Consider the following 19,825-nt stretch of genomic DNA (forward strand, 5'->3'; position numbering starts at 1 on the left):
CCTGGACTTCTGCAGTACTGTGTTCATTCCCCAGTATTTGACGCTCCCCCAGCTTTTCCTTTCCAAAAGCATCCCTTACTGCCTCCTGTTACCTTTGGGGATTCCTGGAGCAGTATTATCACATCCAAGTAGTAGCTTCCATGGTTCTTTTTTCCTTAAGAGCCTAGCATAAAACTCATAGAAAGGCCACACATGCACACAGGAGGCAGAGAAGGACTGAACAAAGTCTTGCTGCAGACCTGAAGTGCCTGACCCTTCCCATAACCTCCTTTGTCAGTGTAAATCAGAAATCCTGTGTTCAGTATGACAGAAGCGAGCCTTGTGCTTAATTGCCCTTGTCTCTTGGCTTAGGCTGTTGTCCTGTGCACTTATCTGGAGATAGGAGGCATTGATCTCAGGGATCGGTCTGTGATTGAGCTGGGAGCTGGAACAGGATTGCTGGGTATAGTGGCCACGTTATTAGGTAAGGGCTTTTTTTGTTTGCTTGTTTAAAGCAATTTACAACTGTAGTAGAACTAGCATTTTTACATCTATGTACCAGGTATACAAGTTAGCACCAAAGCTACATATATGAACTGTGATGTTTCCTGTCTGAGTCATCTTCCTTTCTTTCTTGTTAGATTTCAGAGCCTGCTGTGTTATTTATTGCAGCGATGGTGCCACTGCAGTTTATTTTATGGTGGGACCCTGTTAAGGCTGACGCCTGTTACCATGGCACTCCGCTCAGCAGCATTCAGCTCTGCAGCTATTCTCCCCCAGGGAGCAAGTGCTGTGATTGTCATCTTCCACTTTTCCTCGCATGCAGCACAGATAAAGCTACAGACAAAAACCACTCTCTGAGCTTGCATAAGCCTCGTTAGCCTATCTCGCAGAGGTCTAGAGGAATTAAGTGGTTTGCCTGTGATCTGTCTGTGGCTGAAGCAGGGACTGGGTACTATGTTAAATTTGTACTAACAGTCCCAGATTAATTTTGAAATTCAAAGCTGTAGTGGCTGTGGAAGGTGCCTGTTGAAATAATTCAAACAAAGCAGTTTTACAAAACACAGTTATACCATGCAAAATCACACAGGCATAACTTTTGTCTGACCTGTGAAAGAGGCTCTCTAGTTGCCTCCCTCCTACTGAGCAAATACAGAATTGGAGCAGGTGGACTGTAACAAGCCCTTAACTTACTCTGTTGTCACCTCTGGAAAGGGGGAAAGCAACTTCTCTACTTCCATGCACTAAGAAGAAGCTCCAGAAAACACTTTTTGTTTCCTACTTGATTTAGTCTTTGTATGGAGTATGGTTTATATTTGTAAGTGACTGATGGATGTAAGTGACTGAGGACAGGATGTGTGTAGATAGTGGGCTTTTTGTTTATTTCATTCTTTTGTTTGCTAGTTTTTAATCAGGTAGCTTGAGGGAATTGTTAATGCTTAACAGGAGCTAAGGAGCCTGCTTGACTTAGAGCATTGTATTTATGGGCATCACACTGGCTATTTGTCTGAGACATATACTCCTGTACTGCTTAGGTGCTCGCGTTACCATCACAGACAGGGCAGCAGCACTGGAGTTCCTGGAGTCAAACGTACAAGCTAACTTACCTTCTGAACTACGTTCGAGAGCTGTGGTGAAGGAACTGACTTGGGGAAAAGACCTGGGTAACTTCCCTCCAGGAGCATTTGACTTCATCCTGGGTGCAGACATCGTTTATCTGGAAGAAACTTTCGCAGAACTGCTCCAGACGCTGGAGCACCTGTGCTCGGAGCAGACTGTGATTCTTCTTTCCTGTCGTATCCGCTATGAACGGGATCACAAATTCCTGAAGATGCTGAGAGGCCGTTTCTCTGTACACGAGGTCCACTATGATTCCATCAAGGATGTTCACATCTACAGAGCAGAGAGAGGTAGTCGCAAAGATGACTTTTGACTCTATGCTTTGTTAGTAAATCACCAATGCTGTTCAATCCTCCCCTTGTTTCTACTCAATACACTTGTTCCTGAGCACATAACTGCAGTTGTGTTGTTTCACTGGCTTCTTGTTCTGATGGTCTGATGCAGCAAGGACTGTACTTCTGCATATTGAACCTCTGCATCATTTCTCAGTAGAGCTCTGTTGGGTCTTCCACTAACTCTTTATCAAATGTAATTTCTGAAACTGATTTAAGTTGAGGAAACCTCCAGGCATCAAAATCTCAGCAAAAGATCAGTGAAAATCACATCACACATAATTTCTGTGTAAAAAATAGATTAGAATGTGATTTTTTCCTCATATCGCTTCCTTAACTCTAGAAAAGTAAAAGTGGATGAAATATAAGCTAAGACTCCAGATCTAAATGCTTTCAATCTTCAAGCCTTCCACATCTTAAAATTTGTGGTAAAAGAAGCCACTAAAAAGGCAAAACCAACAGAGGCAGCTGCTATTAAGTTTTTCTGTTGCTGCCACTGCTGAAGAGGCATGGGGAAACAAAGAACAAGGTCTGTGTGTGGGGTGGGTTGGGAATTTATGAATCAGTGGTGTTTTTACCTGACTTGCAAGCATGGAGGCTGCCTGCAGTACCGCCTTGGGTTGTCCCTAACCAGGTAACTTTCTCTTGCACAGATCAAGGCTCCTTGGAGCAGTTACACATGCATGTGTGTCTGCAGGGAAAGTGAAACAAGGAGACTCAAACTCTTCTTTAAATATCAAATCAGTCCTTGGCTCTCAGAGTACCACTAAATAATGTTCTGCTTTCTGCTTTTGTTTGTGGCTCAAGCCGTCTCCGAGAGCTGCTATTTAGGAGAGGAGGGTGCTGCTCTAAAGGCTTTGTAGCTGGGGGAGTACTTATTCTTGTATTACTTGGGACCTTGGGGCAGTGTCTAGATTTTTGGCATGCTTTCTGTGCACAGTGGTAGTTAGACAATGCTCCAAATAAATGATTTCATACCTTGAGCTTATAAAAACACCTCTGTGTGGTTATCCCGCAAGATCCTGTGTGAAAAATGCTGCAGCCTGGAATCTGTCTCTCACTAGCAGCAGACTTCCTTCTCTTTCTAGCGGTGGAAGAATGAAACTGGTGAAAACAATGGGCTAACAGAAGATGGCTATGCTTATAAGTGCAGGAATTGCTACAGTAGTTTCTTTTTTGTAGATGTGTAACTTTTTTTCTTTAAACTTGCAAAGCCCCAGGTTTTAAGTGTGTGCATGTCTTTGACACTGGCAACAGCAAACAGCAGCAGCTGCTTCAGGCCATGGAGCTCTGTATCGCTTCTGCTTCCATCAGATTTCCTAACTGGAAAAAGATGCAGGTCCAGAAGTGATGTGCAGACTGTAATCTGGAAACGACACATTTAACATTACAGCTTTCATGAATGAGGCTCGAAGGTCTCGTGGTTCATCCCTAGTGTGCCTTTCATATGTTTTCAGCGAAGTTCCTTGGTTAGCTCTGGACTCCGCCTGCGCACTGTTGCTCTTAAAGCCTTGCTTACAACAGTATCCTCAGAAGCCACATGGTGTCACTAAAACAGTACTTACGCAGCTGGCTGGGAATTTGCAGTCTGAAACCAGACTTGAAGTCCCTTTGAGGGAAGGAAGACAGCGCCTTTAATTAAAAACAGAATACGATTTTTAATATGCCAAACGTGACTTTTTCTATCCTGTCAGCTAGGTGAGCAATGGTTGAAAAAAATTATGAGCTCTCCCCACTCTCTTTCTGACTCTTAATTTTTGGACTGTGGCTCTAAGTTCTCACCACTCTTTTTTTTTTCCTCCCCACTGGTGTTACCTTCTCTCTGATCTCATCTGTGGTCACTGGATGTTAGGCTGCTGCTGGCAGAAAGCAGCGTGCCACTGCTCGGGCTTGTGAGTGCACGTCACTTGGTCCTTGGGGAAAGCCTGACATCTGGCTGTGCTCGGCCCCTGTGAGGCTGTAACTTGCAATACTGAGAGCCTTAGTGGCTTGCGTTGTTGCCATAGTAGGAATATGCTTGAAGAGCCTGCTTAAATAGCACAGAATAAAGCCCAGTGTAGTACAGAATAAAGCCTAGAGCAGCAACCTACCTACTTTTAAGAAGGGGAGCTTTGCTCCATGTCTTGCTTTGATGATAGAAGTTTTGTACTTTTAAAATAGATCAGTTTAATTGCATCTCTTCCTAATTGTTTAGCAGCTTTCAGCATCTCTTTTCCCATTGCTGCTGTTGTAGCCTTCCTGCTAGAGCAGGCGTGTGCCAGAAGAGACCAGGCCTGGCTTCTTTTGCCACGTTGCTGTTGCACAGCAGCTGTGTGCAAACCTGAGGGAGTATGTTTGAAGGCTGAAGCAAAGCTACTGCCTGTAAGTAAATACTTTCAGAAAAAAAATGTGAGCCGACGCTCGTGCCTTAGGTGAGTGAGTGCCTTGCTGCTGACCTGCAGAGCTGGGCTCTTGGTGGCCTCTCCCCAGCCCAGCGAGTGGCACCCCCTCAAGGGACAACTTCTCCTCTGACTGCAGCTGGGGCGTGGGCAGGAGGATCAGGAGACCAGATCCAGGAATATTGCAGTTAGGACACCACAAGCACATCAGTTCCGGTTGCTTTTTACGCTGCAGCGTTTAGGGGCAGGCACCAACCGTGAGAATGTAACTCAGCTGAAAAAAATCCTGCTGAGCAGTGCTAACACCTGCCCACACCAAGCAGTGTCTTCTTTTGTCCCAGGTTGGGCTTCACAGCTTTTTTAGATTCCCATCTCACTTGGCTTCAGGGAGGTGTCAGGAATGAACCGTGCCAGATGTGCAGGACAGAAGTAGCAGAGGTGTGATTGTCTGGTGAGCACCCACAGAGCAGCCCTCTGTGATAGCACTTGCAAGCTCTGGTGTCCCAACCGCTTGGTCCCAGGTAAGCTGCTCTAGAATGAGATGACACATGGTAACGCTTCAATGGCTTTCTGGGAATTACATTACCGCCCTGCCTAAGCACTTTTTGTCACCCCGTTCACTCCAGCACTAGAGAAATCAGTGTGGTTCTCCTCTGGGTGTTCCACAGCACTGGTCCTCTTTCCTAACAGATGAACTCATCTGTGGAGAGGATGTGTTTGGGCATGGGTCTCTGAGTAGTGGGGCAATGCATAAGTAGCCTCTTTAAAAATAAAATACTCACCGCAGGGACAGGATCCAAGTCACAGGGAGGTGACGAGGTAAGACATGAACACGCTATGAGATTGTGAAAGCACCCCTGACACATGCCATTCTGCAAGGGAACAGACTTTTCATGCTTGCTTAAGACATGGAGTATGAAATTCAGCTCTTTATCTTATGGATGAAGAACTTCAAGGTGCAGCAACATCAGAAGAATCGGGTTTACCAGCTGACCTACTGACTGCACAGGAAACTGTGCTACCTGATTCTTTTCAGTGTGAAATTCAAGCCAGGCTGCATTTTTATCTCAGGGACTAACCCCTCTTTGGGATTCTCCCTCGTTACTGAGATGTAGATTTTTCTCAGCAAGTACGTGAATGGCATTTTGAAAACGCTCAGTTGTGAAAACCACAAAATCCCAGCCCTAATGAGCTGACCTTCCCACTTCTCCTTGATTTCACAGGAGGTGTGTTTACCTCGGTGCTCAATTTGTTCTTCTGGCTTTCATCCCAGTGTTTGGATCCAGCCTTGCAGATTACATAATCGGGTTGTGATCCTTGCAGTGTTTGCTGCCTTCTGTTCTGCTCTGTTATTAACATCAGCAGCCCATGGTTTACAGGAATGCTTAAAAGTGGGAAAGACAGCATATTTAAACTGTGAAAGGGACAAGCCTTTCGCACATTTGTTAAACAACAGAGCTAATTGCTGCCGTAATGGATACAGGGAAGCAGGTTTAAAATATCCAAAGTGGAAAAGAAACTTTTTTTTCCCAGGACTTAACCTCTCTCTAATCTAATTCCATTTAATTAACATTAAAAAAGCTTTCCCTTTGGGTAAAATATCTCATGAATACTTACGGCAGGCCACAGATCATGAGAGCACACCATAGTCTGCTATGGTGTATTCTTGTCTAGCTATCATTTGCCAGTAAATTAGTGTAAATGGAACATCCTGCTCAAAAAAGAGACTTTGTAGAGGTTTTTAAAGCATGTTTATGTGACTGCACATAAATGTTTGTGTAAAAAGGGAGTTATGACAGTTTATACCACAAAGGTTACAGTAAGAAAAAGCACTTCTTTATGACAATAATTCACAAATTCACAAGAATCACTTTAATATACAAAGCAATTACTACCATTCTGAAACACAAAGCAGCTAATATGTACATAGTGTTAATAAAATGCATTATAACCCAGTACAATTTTTTTTTAAAACACAGATAAAGCACAAAAAAATAAGTAAAAAAAAAAACACACCAGGGATTTTTCTAGATTTTTGGGGAGAAGTAAATAAGAATTTGTTTTCCTCCAACAATGGATTTTCATTAGTCTTTAACTTCCACAAGTATGTGGGAGTTGATCTCAAATACCCTGTTCTGTGCTGACATGGTTTGGGTGAAGAATCAGAAATGCAGATGAGGTGAACTTAGTCTTTCCTGCTTACATTACAAAGGGAGATAATAACCCTCACTCTGGAAGCTTCCCTGAAAAACATTGTTCCAAAACAATTTCAAATTATAAATCCAGAGTAGAAGCAACTGATTCTTGAAGCGAACAACCAATCTGCAGACAAGTCTGTGGAGGGGTTGGCTGCTAACTAGCACCTCTACTTGCCCCGTTCCCCATCCCTAGACGTCCATATAAGCAGCACAGTTTCAAATCCCATACAAACTCAGGAGTTCCAGAACTTTTAAAAATTAATGTTTTAATATAAATAAATGTCATTACACACACAAAAAAATGGAGTGGCACCTAGGTAAAACACAAGTTGTGGAGAGCATCCCAACACCCTTAGTTGCTAGGAGCTGCCATTTCCAAATAACGAACTGGCTCAAGGCCTTCCTTTCCCTTCCCCATGCCCGCACTCAGCTATCCCCTGATTTAGAGAAATATGTAGCTGAGGCTGAGACTGAGGGAACCGGCTGCTTCCAAGCTGAGAGTACAGTAAGTTGTCAGCTTACGACGCTGTGCCAGCCGTGGGTGGTGACAGCCTGGCCCTGGCGCTCTCCCTGCCAGCACGCAGCTCTCGAGGACAGGGGCTGTTCCTGCCTCTCGCTGGTGAAAGCGAGACCTGACCTCTCCACTCACACGGCAAGTCACAAACTGCGCGCAGTACCGGCACGCAAACAGGTCACCCTCTTCAACTGGTGCTACGCACACGAGCCCAAGCGAGTCTCTTTGTGAGCTGGAGCTTAAATACCTTAAAAGACCACATTCCAAGGTGAAACACTTGAAATGCGAATGCTCTGCCGGCTGGATCTGGTCCTTTTCCCCCCCACGATGTACAGGTTGAAGCCACATCCATCCACAGACCTGAACCTGTCAAATGCAAGCAGTAGATGGGATGTGAGCACCCTGCTGCTCCTCATCGGGCTGGCTCCTCCCCGACCAGCTGAGCTGCACTACAGGAGATACTCAGGTTTCTGCGAAATCAGTGTCTTTTACAGCTAGCAAATTCAAAAGCTCAGGGAAATGAGTTCCCAGGCAAGCACAGAGACCCATCAATGGACTGTATGATTTTAAAACCTGCTCACAGTGACAGATTTCAGGGTTATAGCTAAATTAGCATTGTTCCTACAAAAGACAGATGGTTGTGCTTTTTTTTTTCTTAATCTTTTAAAGCAGGTTGATACATTGTCAATGTACCTTTACTTCCTGGTATCAAAGAATTGGAGCCTTTTAATTTATTTTCTTGGAATGCAGCTTGTCAAATGTGCAGCCAAATCTCAAATTAAGAAAAGGGGAATGAAGTGGCTGAAAATTAGTTTAGCCTTCCTACCAAATTAATCTCTGTTTCCCACTTGGGATCACTGAACTAGTTCTATTCTAAAAATAATTCTGAATCCATCCTGTACATACTGCTCTGAGACGCCGCACACTTAATTCTTTCCAGTCTTCGGTACTGCCAGTTCAGATCTCCTGCCATTCCGAAGTAAATGCCTGCTGGATGCCAGGTGCTAATCAGCAAGTTAAATTTCCAAAGGAGTCAACTGCTCTGGGCAGGGAGAGAGGAGTGAACTTCGTGCAGGCAGCAGAATTACAATTGTGCCAGGAAGCTTCGCAAGCAAACCCAATTGCTCCTAATTTTTTTTGTTCTGTGTTTTTTTTTTCTTAAAAAAAAGTGCACATTTTCATTAAACATTTACAAATAATATAGTGTAACAAAAATAAATACATGACCTTTTGGTTAGATCGTTGGCAAATGTTACATCACTAACCAGCTTCAGGGTGAAGAAATAACAATAAAAACAGGGTCTTAGAAAATCCAATGAAATCCTCTGTGAATTGTCATAGATTTGCAACCACTGATACTGAACTTGCTTTGATGGGGAGACTTGTCTTTACTTTAACCCACAAAAAGTACTGGCTGTCATAAATTAAAAAAATACAAAATAAAAAAGCAGAGGCCAGTTTTCACTAACAGATGTCTAGTTGCAGCTGCAGTCTACTGGAAGCCCAGATTAAAAAAAGAAAAACACGTCACTGTAGTACAAATTCAGATCAGAAACTATTAGGGCTGGTTTTTTCCTTATTAAATCTAACTTTTTCCTGAGCCTCTTAATGATTCCAAACACCCCAGTTTTCTGATCAACGTACAAATACCAGCGAAGGCAGCCATTTACAACGCAAACGTCAGCTACAGAATAGCCAGAACCTACAGGTGTTGGTACAGTCCTGAGGAACACGACAGGCGAAAATTGTGCTTTCGGATACAAGCAATGGTGCTGGCAACTACCTGACTGGTGAAATCACTGCTTAAATAAAAATGCATCGCCACTACCCCGTGAGGAAAAAAAAGAAGACTTTCCGACCAGTGGTTCCTTTAGAAAATAACACCTTAAGAACCTTTCCAATTGTTTTGCCTTTGATACATAGCTGCCAAAGAGGAAAAAGCACAAAAGTGAATTATTCTGGGGAGTGGTGGTTGTTGTAAAACAACTGTTGATGTAATTTCAAAAATCTCTATTAAAAAAACCCAAAAAACAAACCTCACAAAAGCCATGAGAAGATGAAATAAAATTACTGAAATGGATAACTGAGAAACAGCACAAAACAAATCAGTAATAAGCGCTAGAATAATGCAGCCCAGAACTACTAGGGTAGGGGGAAGCTTTCACACACACGCACACATCCACGCACGCCCAGACACACACAGAAAAGTAAAAATTTTTTCTGACCTCCATATACTATAATACTCAGCATTCCTGACTTAAAAGCTCTCAGAGCTGTAGATTATATACTGTGTGTATATATATATATGTACATATATTATACATATGTATTTTCCAAGAATATCTAAATTAAAAGAGCACCTCTGACAATATCTTAACTGCCTGATTGGTGCTGCTGTTTTGCAAAATAATGACATTACAAAAATTATATTTCAAATCAATTCTTGTTTATTATGAACATAATGGATCTAGCCCTTTCTAACCTCTCTGCAGGTAAAACAGGCTATCGATTCTTGAAAACTCACAACCGTGAGATATACAACTAACCCTCTCTCCCCACTGCCAGCATTAATTTCTCTCCTACTTCCAAACGGCCTTAGTTTATAGAAACTCATTACCCCAACCTCACTACTTGGTAAATAGCATACAAACGGATTCCTGTGTCATATTCTTTCCCTTTTTGGGTCGGTTTGAATAGTAAAGCATGTATGAGGAATCCTAGCCAGCCCTGTACTTGGTCAAATATATATTTTTTAAATTATTGTAACTTAAAATTTCCATGAAATAAGTTCCAGTCCCCAAACCCTCAGTGCAGCATCAATAAAAATAAAGATTCTTTCAGATCCCTATGTACTGTAAAATAACGTTCTTTTTCTTAGTGAAACGTCAGCTGCTACCGAGTTCCAGACTAGTAACGCTACGGACTACTTGCAGACCAAGCACAGACAAACTGGGAACGCAGTTCTCATCTCGCTGCTGCACAGATTTGCACCAACCCTGTACTGGAAGAACCCCGTCTGGGTACTGGGTTGGGCTCCCTGGTCCATTCAGCTCCCAGGCTTTGTGCCGAGTGACCACCAGCAACTGCTCGACCACGCTCACGACCCACCGGGAGCTACTCCCAGATCACAGCCAGCCTCACGCAGCTTCAGTGCGAGAACTCCGGTTTTTGCAAAGAGATGGTTCTACAAAAGAAGCAGCCTTAACACAGGCATGCACAGGCTTTTCTGTGTTTCTCAAAGCTGGAGGAACCATTCCACTAACTGCGTAAAAAAGGCCATCATTAGCTTCGCGTTTTACAAGAACGACTCGTGCATTATCAACATTTCTACTTCAGCACTAGTTCTGAAAAACTGGTAACTGCTGTATGTATTTGTATTCCCTGACTTAAAGAATCAGACAATTCTCAGCATTGCTGAGAATTTAGGGTCTTCTTTAAATTTCCATTGCTAAACAAATGAATTAATCTTCCATTAAATAAAAACATGAAAATCAATTACCTATGGCAGATAAAAACAGACCATTTATAAACCCCTTCAAAACCTGTGAAAATGAATTCTTTCATAATTCTGATACCTACGTTCTCTTCTTGAAATACAAACTTCATTTGAAATTACTGATAACTCCAGACTTAATAATGCTGTATGTTCAACCCTTCTTTTAAAATCTCTTGGAAATTGAATGCCCTCTCCAGTGAGAAAACTTTTAATACTGCTTAGCTGTCTTGAGACTCAACCACCCGGAGTCTTCCACATGTTTTTCTTATAATGTCACATTGATTGTATAGACTTTTAGAAGCACTTGTTTGAAACGTTTCTTAAAAATAGAGTGAATGGGAAAAAATATTAGCCAATACTTCGCTAGGCAAGGCATTAGTAGAGTCCAGAGTCTTATTCATATGTCTCTATACATAAAAGTTTGACCAGAAGCCCAAAGTAAACGTACGCCAGCAAATAAACCAAGTTAATGTATCAAAATCCTGGCCTCGGAGGGACAGTGAACAAACTGCACATGATTCCTTTTGACACATTCTTTCTGATGGCTTCTTGACATTCTCTTCTGGTTCTTTTTAGGCATGATTCTTTTGAAGTCTTAATGTTTAGTACAGAGTTGTTTTTAAACACCAACTACCTTTTCAACAACGTAAATCTCGGAAAGATCACATTTCCTCAGAGCAAAACAAAAAAGTTTGATCTTTTAAATGTCTGAGGCACATGAGTAATTTTACTTACAGGAGTAAACTACTCAGTAAATCTGACCCTTTACATGAAGAAATCATCTGAATAAATTAAGAATTTAGGTAGCCTGGGTAGATTCAAATAATTAACATTGTCCCTTACGAAGCAGAATTTGGAATATTTGTTTTTGAAGTTCTCTTCAGTACTTGAGGTTGTCCTGGCAGCCATAAAACTGCAATTTGATTTATGTATGGATGGCAGCCTCAAAATTTGAAAAAGAATTTAGGAAACCAGGCTGATGTTTCCATTGTATCCAATAATTTAATAATTTCCACGACATAAGACAGTGGTACGGAAATGGAAATAACCTCATTGCTTGAGAGGACTTGTGACACAGACTATACTGTTGACAGCAGTACAGAGTTGGCCATGCTTCAACTGCTTAGTTGTTCTGCACACAAACAGGTTGTGCTTTCTTACAACGTGGCTGTTTTCAAAATGTCACTAATTGTACCTTCAGTATTCTGAATTCCTTTCCCATCCACATTATCAATCCCCAGCTAATATCCTATGAAGTCGGGCATTTGCTTTTTGCGCATTCAGAAAGCTCAACACACTTAGACACGTAAAGTTCGAGAAGCGACGACTAACCAGTGAAGCTCATTTCAGTGCATTTCTTTCTGAGGTATGGAGAAGTTTTGACTAGTCCAGGAGGGCTTAATACAGACTACCACTCAAAAGCCCTCCTGAGCTAGTTTGAAAAAGGTACGTCTTCTCCACCCCGAGAACATGACCGTGAAGCGCCTTTCATTTGGCATGCCGCTGAGCCGCGTATCTTCATAGTTCATAATGAGTATGTGAAACCAATTTGGCAACCGTTGCTTCTTCGCTGCACCATGCATGCTCCACACACGTGGCCCACGGTTCTCCGGACCGAGAGGCTGGGGTGGTTCTGTCTCTAAGGCAATGGAAAGAGCTCAGCACAGATTCTTGAAATCATTACAAAAGGACCCTCCTCACAGCAACTTCCCAAGTGACCACTGTTACTCCTTGAAGAGGACGGGGAGACGAGAAAGAAGCCTGTTCTTCTTCACGCTGAGATTGATGACGAAAATAATCTTGTAGGGGGAGAAGTGGAGGCAAGTACTTGAACATTCACAGTTTGATGCAAAGCACAGATGAAGTATATTCTGTAGTTGCTTCAGGCAGTTTTGCGCATAGAAAAAAAGAAATGTTTAGAAAATAAAAAGTTTACTTTGTCTTTCTGGGTATAGCCAGAACCAGTCTCTATCCCACCTGGACAAGTGAAAATGGGAATCCAAAATTAATCTGATTTGTGGCAGTAAAGGTCTTTAAGTGCTTTCAATTCCTCAATCAGTGTCTTGTTTTGGTTTTCAAGCACAGCCACTCGATTTTCTAGACACTTCACATACTCCTTTTTCTTCCTGCGACATTCACGTGCTGCCTCTCTGCAAAGCAAAAAAGGCCACTCAATTCCAGAGCAATCACTTACAGCTAAGGGCTACTTAGCTGTTCAGGTCAAACCTTTACTTAGTACTGCCATTTTTAGAATAAGGAGGTATGAAATGAAAGTCAGGAAAAAATGCTGAGTTCACAACAACTGCTCCCCACAAATCACACATGCTCATTTCAATTTGCAGATCCCAGTAAGTCAACAGCAATAAATTTTTGCCTCTGTGAGAAAAGAATACTACTCGATAACAAAATTCTGCTTGCAGGATTTCCATTAGAACCTTTAGGCTGAGTCTAATGTTGCTGCAATGATTTAATTGTTTTTATTATAATAAACAGATGAATAATAAAACCATGGCTAAGACCAGTACTTATCTATTAATCTCCTTATAGCCTGAACTCTTCCCTTGGTGCGCTCCATCCAAATACTAATGGTCAAGACATTCAAGCAGTGCAAAGGAAGCTGCATTTAGAGCATTCATATATTCTTTCTTGAGCAATACCTTCTTTTTATTACTAATGTCGCTGCAATGGTAATGTAAGCAACTCCAATTAAAAAATCACAAAATAAACAGTTCCTAGCAAACAGATCATTCTTTACTCCTTGCCTGCTGTGCCAAGAACATGGCAGTGTTAACGCGCTGAAGCGGATCTCAAGACAATCAAACTTTAGGCTTGCTTGTAAAGGCTGCATTGCCAGTAGGTAACCTGGTAATGTACTGAGAAACCAGTGAAAAATACCTGAAAGGTGTTAATATGCTGCTGGGCATCCCGAAGGCAGCAACACGAAGGCAGAAGCTACCCTGCACAGCAAAAGTAACGGTAGTGACACGCAGAAAACAAGCACAAGGCTTAATGCCGCAGGCGGATGGGAGTCCAGGCAGAGGGCTCCCCTCTCGCAATGCAGCTTGTGGGAATGCACGTGCTTGTCTGCCCTGAATCTTTAGGCGTGTCCTGGTTTGAGCTGAACAGAACCAATGCCGTTTGGTGATTTCACTTTTCAGCTGAAAAGTGCAGCACTTCAGTGGGCCACATGGAACTTTGAGAATTTAAGTCATTTGGAGCTGTTACTTGTGTCACCAAAAGATTACGTATTGCTGGATTAGGAGGTGCCTCCCAGTGCAAACTACTAACCTACCTTCTTAGGTGAGAAATTTTCCTTTCTTTTTGTGATTTTTGTGCCAGCTTGGGCTGTTATATTAAGCCACCTCAAGCCTGTGTGCATTAGTTATTCATTATGAAGAGCTAGAGTTATACTGAATTACGAGAGCTTTTAAAATGCAAAATTTATAGAGGAAATTTGCACAATAATATCTATGAATATTTACGCTATAATCCTCCAGTAAGCACCACCTCACCAGCTGCCTCTCTCTATTCCTTTCCTCTGCTTTGCTATGGAGCCTAGATTTGCAAATATCTATTAACCAGGCAGGCTAAAAGCACCACATGCAACATGATGCTGCAAAAGCTGTCAATTTGGGCCTAATTCCCCATTGTTCTTGGCTTTCCCAAACACAAGCCCCTTCTTTTACTGGAATAAGATTGCTGACTAAATGAGGGATTCAGAATGCTAATTTAATTTTTTCTCAAATGCAGAGCCTGAAAGGCAACACCTACTATTCACTAATACTAGAAAAAAACCATAAAATGGGGAGACGGGTGACATTCTGCAGGAAAACCTTTTAAAAATGTGTGCTGTTTGGCATTATTTACTCAATTAAAGCCCCTCGGATAAGCACTGGGTCAGGTACTTTCCTATTGTGTTCATAGCTCGGCAATCTGCAGAAGAGAAATGCATCGGTACAGCCTAACAGTTTTTTTAGACTGACAGATGAACTGAACGGTGCTTTCACAGGGCTTCCCCTCCCTGGAAGAGGGAAGCACTGCTGTTTTCCCAGTGTCACAGAGCAACACACAGGCTCCAGTCTGTGCCCTGCAGATGGAGTTCAAGCTCGGTGTGCTGCATCAGCTCAGGCCTACCCCTTCCCTCTCACACTGCAGCTGGGCTTGAAGAGCATCATGTCCAACGTGTCTCTGCCGCTCCCTTCCCTTGCTGCCTCCACCAAGCCCTACCTCAGCTGTCTTGGCTGTTCCTCCTCACAGACTAAATCCTACAGGGTCAAGTTTCTTCCTTCTCTCTGTCAGCCCTTCTGCTGCCACTACTGACTCCACAAGATGTCAAAAGGAGTGGCTGCTTGTTTAGCCTTTTTTTGAGCTCTCCTGCCTCCCGAAGAGAAGGGAAAGCAGCTAAAGAGGATGAGTGAGACAATCCAGAAAGTACTCATAAAGAGTGCAGGTGGGCCAACAGCAAGAAGAATGCATGCAGAAGGCTAAGGTAAAGAATCCAGGACAGGAAACTACATGAATGCATTAATTCAAAAAAATCAACTCACCTCAGCTTTTCTGAGAACATACCTGCAGCCACCCAAGTCTCTCACCAATGACTTTTCTCCTTACGTCAACAAACAAATTCACACACCCCACAGAACAAGTCTGACACCTTTACTTAAGGTTTCATGGTCAGAATACACGGCATCAGCAGATACGCTTCTTTGCTTTGTGTCTTTAAATAAAGGCAAATTCTTCAGAAAGCATTTTATAAAATGGCTAAGAAAGATCAAGATTCTTAGTGCTAAACACTCTAGTTCTGTGAAGAGCTGACTGGGAGAAAAAAAGCCATCTAAATGTACGTGCCTGTTCTTCATTAGACGCACTTCCCTCTTCCGTGCAGCCTCTTCTGCTGGCTGGGTTGGAAGTGCTGGCGAGGACGCCATGACTACGCCTGGTGCAATGGTGCTGGTAGGGGCGGTGCGAATCTGGTAGGTCTGCACATCTCCTGAGGCAGCTGAAAGACACAAGGGAACATGACGTCAGCCTGTCTGAGCAATGTGGTACAAAGAGCACCTTAGTCATCTACTTAACCATGCGCTCTGGGCCACAACACAGGAGGGATGACTATCATTCGGGTCTTCATTGCCCTGTCAGTCTTAGTTTAGTATTAGTTTATTAATGTACGCAAGGTTTTGGGCATTTGTGCTGAAAGAAGTCTTCACCTGCGCTTGGTAACTTGACTGGTCTTGCTCTATTGCTGTGCTTCTTTCTGCCTTGGTACATTTCTTTTTACTTCTCTGGTTTTTGGGCAATTTTAAGAAGATGAAGGACAGCAAACAGTATTTCTAGCTATGTTCCAAATGTCTATCTGCAATGCAGCACTTACTCCTGACAAGGAAGAGAGACAGTGCAAACTAGGTACCCGACTTCCCTACTTCTCTAGAATGAACACCACCTTGGGTTTCTTTTTTTTTTTTTTTTTTTTTTATGGTGACCTACGAGTATGTTATATTTGTCTGAGCTCATTAAAGAATATGACACCACTTAAGGACACACATGTCCTTATGAACACAAACCCCAGAAGTACACGCAACAATAGTATTTTTCTCGGCCGTGTATTTTCACTGATGCCTGAAGACCTCTTCACTGGACACCGTTAAAATCTCCCGCTTTACAATCCTAAAAGCAGGGGTACACTTCTCTGTCATTTCTGAGAAAACCATTTTAAGCTGTTAACTCTGTTTCCTGACACGCTGGAAGGAATTAGGCTGGCAACTTCTATTTGCCTAGAGAAAACCTCACACAGAATGACTGGCTGTGAAGTTTCTCACCTTGTACAACAACCTGGTTGCTGGGTACGAGTATCTGTTGTCCATCTGTGGTCTGTGCATATTGTAAAATGGTGGTGCCAGGTTGGGTTGCAGCTGCATTGGTCATAGTCAGCGTCTGGAGACCCTGTACTCCATCTGTGCCATTGTTAGACAACTGTATTGCTCCTCCTTGGGTAATAGCAACTGAAGGAAAAAAAATTGACACACCATTTAAGACATTAATTTGGTCATTAACTTAGAATATTAAACCTAGATATGGAAGAATACTGATCTGAGTTAAATCCCTTGAAACCTTATACACCCTCAAATCAGACACATGGCTTCAAGGTACATTAATGAACTCATGCTTTGAAAGTAAGTTTTTAATTTTTCACGAGACCCATATTTTTGGGGGGGGCAAAAACACAGCCTAAACCACAAATTAGTTTCTCTGATAAAACAGCATCACAGAGAGGAGCTATAATATTCCCCCCAGGAATACTTCTTAACTTGTTAGTTCAGATTTTATTCTCAGTTGGTTTAGGACTTTTCCTCAGTCCATGCTTTCTTCTTCTCATTTGAAATTCCTCTCCTCTTGGATGCTTTATGCCCTTAAGTCCCCTCTGCTGCTATTGCTACCCATTTTGTGCTTCACTTTCTTCTTGCCTTCGATTATTTTTTTCTTCTGATTGTAACCCCCCTTCTCTATAACTTTCTTGGCACCTTCCTAGCAGTGCTTTTAATTTATAATAATTCAGTTTCACTTTTTTTCCTTTAAGCAGTCTTACTTTGCTGTTTTTTCCTTTCTTTTCCTTTTCTTTCCCTCTATCCTGTCATGCAGGTGTAGAGACATCACCCCTCCTTCGCGACCCTGAAGAACTTCACCGTGTTCCTATACACAGACACACCAAAATCCCAGGTATCTGCACAAGCACTTATTTTACAGTTATGGTAGGAAAGCAGAGTTAGCCACATCAGTTTCAATAAAATTAAGGAGGCTATTAGGCAGAGTGGCAAGGAGTAAACAGATAGAAAATTTTAAAGAGATTCTAGAAGGAAGACATAAACAAGTAGGTCCTTCTCCCTTTTGTATATTTAATACTGCGTTTGTTTGTGTGAGACAGGATGTGAATTCTAGCTTTACTCCTGTATCCGCAATCCGTTAAGTCAAAACACTATGCCTATAAAATGTAACGAATAAAGAAAACACAGAAATGTGTATTTATTACATATTTTAAATAAGGTTGCTGAAGTTCTTATTTTTTCAGGACTTCCTAAAAATATAATTGCAGACTGCACTGTTTTTTCTTTTAATGAGGTTACAATTTTGTGAACCAGCATTAATAATCTGCCAGGAAAAGAAAAGAAACTTCTGAATTACCTCATCTGGTTCCTGAAGTGAAAAACCTTATAGGAGCATTACAATTAGTTCATATTTTGCCTCAGGATGCATTAGCTACACTAACTGGCAAGCAGTCCCAGAATATTAATAGAACATTTCAAATACTTACAATGGAAATGTGTTTAAAAGGCACAGTTATCAAACAGTTAAATTCAAGCCATCTTATTTTCACCTCCTGATTTGTCCTAGTCCAAACAGTTAGAAATAATAGTTCTTCACCTTCTCATCCCCACTCACTAGCACCACTGAGAAATTCAGACTACATACTGTACTGCCCACTGCTGGTTTGGTAAATGGGAGTTGGCACCGTAACAGTGGCGATGGCAGGTGCTGCTGTTTCCTCTTCAGACTTCTCTTCTTCGATCCGTGGCACTCCGGGCGCGTCTGAGGACAAGTCATTCAAAATTTTTCTGGCAAAGACAGTGTGTTGTAGAGATTTTAATAAAAATCGGGGAAGGGTGGGGAAAGTCTATTTGACACACGATGCTGGGAAACGGCAAAGTGCCGTAAGGAAAATATGCGTGCAGAATGAAAAACCTACGCTACTTTCAATGTTACTGGAGAGGAGTGTTCAATGTGTCATGCCCAGAGGGGCAAAGGAGCCAGCACAGAACAGCTGTGCTTATCAACACAGTACAGGTGTTTCTCAACAGGTTTTTCTCAACCCAAGATACAGCTATCACAACTTTCCCTTACCAACACGTTTCTTTCTCATCCATTTTTACCTGTTTCCTACTTTTAGCCACATAAAGATTTCAAGAAAGCAAAAGCATGTAAGAACCCATCTCCTCACTCACACCAGGGGAACTGCTCTGTCTCAGAGACTGTAAAGGCCTCAGTGAGAGAGCTGAGTGAAAAGGAAGTCAGCAGAAATGTTGTAAAGAGCAACCAGTTCATAATGCAACACCTGTCTGGGAGACAGTACTGAGTGTCTGAGTGAAATCGCAGAACATCTGTGTGGAGCTACTTGGGGAGCACAGTCACTTTGCTAAGCAACTTGCCAGAGCTTTGCTGTTGCTGTTTTGACTCTGTGTGCATGCGAGAACTCCAGCATTGCACAAGCACTCCACTGTGCCAAGCACCACTTGGACAAATAAAAAATTCCCATCCAGAGAGTCTGCAACCTAGGTGTTAGACTAGGAAAAATAGTGGACAAAACAGATGAAAAAATATGGAGAGAGCAGGGAGGATGAGGAACAAAACTCAAGCTCAAAACAGAAAAGAAAACTACAGCTCACCACTTTTTAAGCTCATGTCAGACATCATCTGGTGGTTAGAACCACCTTCATCATCAAAAGGATGGGTGTAAGATAGAAGGTAAGGTGGCAGCTTTACACATAGAGGAGCTATGAACTGACATGGGGAACACATGATGTACTTGAGTAGCTGGATCAAAGTGGAGTTTCTGAGGCAGAGGTATATAGCTTTCACTTCCGTGAACCCATCTGCATCTATCTCGTCTCTGGGGTCCGTTACAGCACCCTGAATAACGCCAGCTGGGAACTCACTCAATGCAGCGGCAGTCTGGCTCAGCCTTTTTGACACAACCCCTATGCCAGCCCAGAGCCTGAGCCGCGTATACAAGTTTCACAATTACAAAGTTTTGCTGCGTCACCAGGACCTGGTTTAAGGACAGAGGCTGTGGTGTGGCACCAGTGCGTGCAAAGGAGTCCAGCTCCACGAGGAGTTAGCACGCACAAGTACCCTCTTCTCAGTTCTGCTGCTCGTTTACTTAGCTCTGTTGTCTCACGATATACAGCCATTCTTCCATATATAGTAAAAGCAAACGTCTCACTGCAGAAGCAGACTGCAAGGAAGTCTGTGGCAGCCTTGAAGTTAGCAACGCTGCTCCCCACAAAGAAAAATGCTTCCCCAGATCTATCACGGCTAGGGATCTTCAGCAACGATGGTAATTATCTTCAGCAGAACAGCCTTGAAGGCTGCTGGAGAAGGTGTAAAATAATCCACAAGTGCTAAAAAAAAATAATAATGGTTGAGATATGCTCAGGCCTAGGGTCTAGCTTATATGTCTAAGGTTATGCTCATAAAGAAAAAAGGAGCACCTGAATTTTCTGAAGCAGCAGGGATCCACAGGTCACTTAAAACCTGCT

The 19,825-nt window shown here is 42.5% G+C and overlaps 2 protein-coding genes across 3 annotated transcripts in view; one reads left to right on the plus strand and one right to left on the minus strand.

Moving 5' to 3' along the window:
* Positions 1–351: 351 nt before the first annotated feature.
* Positions 352–1,925, plus strand: METTL21A (methyltransferase like 21A; the record flags this gene model as incomplete). The annotated part of the gene is made up of 2 exons (XM_009873199.1): positions 352–463; positions 1,515–1,925. Coding segments are annotated over 2 exons (510 nt in total), but the record flags the coding sequence as incomplete, so codon positions are not given.
* Positions 1,926–11,753: 9,828 nt separating this feature from the next.
* The window catches only part of CREB1 (cAMP responsive element binding protein 1), a 14,589-nt gene continuing 6,517 nt past the window's right edge, over positions 11,754–19,825 (minus strand). The window contains exons 4-7 of one of the 2 annotated variants that reach the window (XM_009873197.1): positions 17,982–18,124; positions 16,334–16,516; positions 15,366–15,516; positions 11,754–12,667 (exon numbers count right to left, since the gene is read on the minus strand). In XM_009873197.1, coding sequence (XP_009871499.1) covers positions 12,523–12,667; positions 15,366–15,516; positions 16,334–16,516; positions 17,982–18,124 — 622 coding nt within the window. In that variant the 3' untranslated portion in view covers positions 11,754–12,522. The remainder of the gene's footprint in view (positions 12,668–15,365; positions 15,517–16,333; positions 16,517–17,981; positions 18,125–19,825) is intronic. The other variant, XM_009873198.1, reaches the window with a different exon arrangement.

Source organism: Apaloderma vittatum, unplaced genomic scaffold (genome assembly GCF_000703405.1).
Source record: "Apaloderma vittatum isolate BGI_N311 unplaced genomic scaffold, ASM70340v1 scaffold35177, whole genome shotgun sequence".
NCBI lineage: Eukaryota > Metazoa > Chordata > Aves > Trogoniformes > Trogonidae > Apaloderma > Apaloderma vittatum.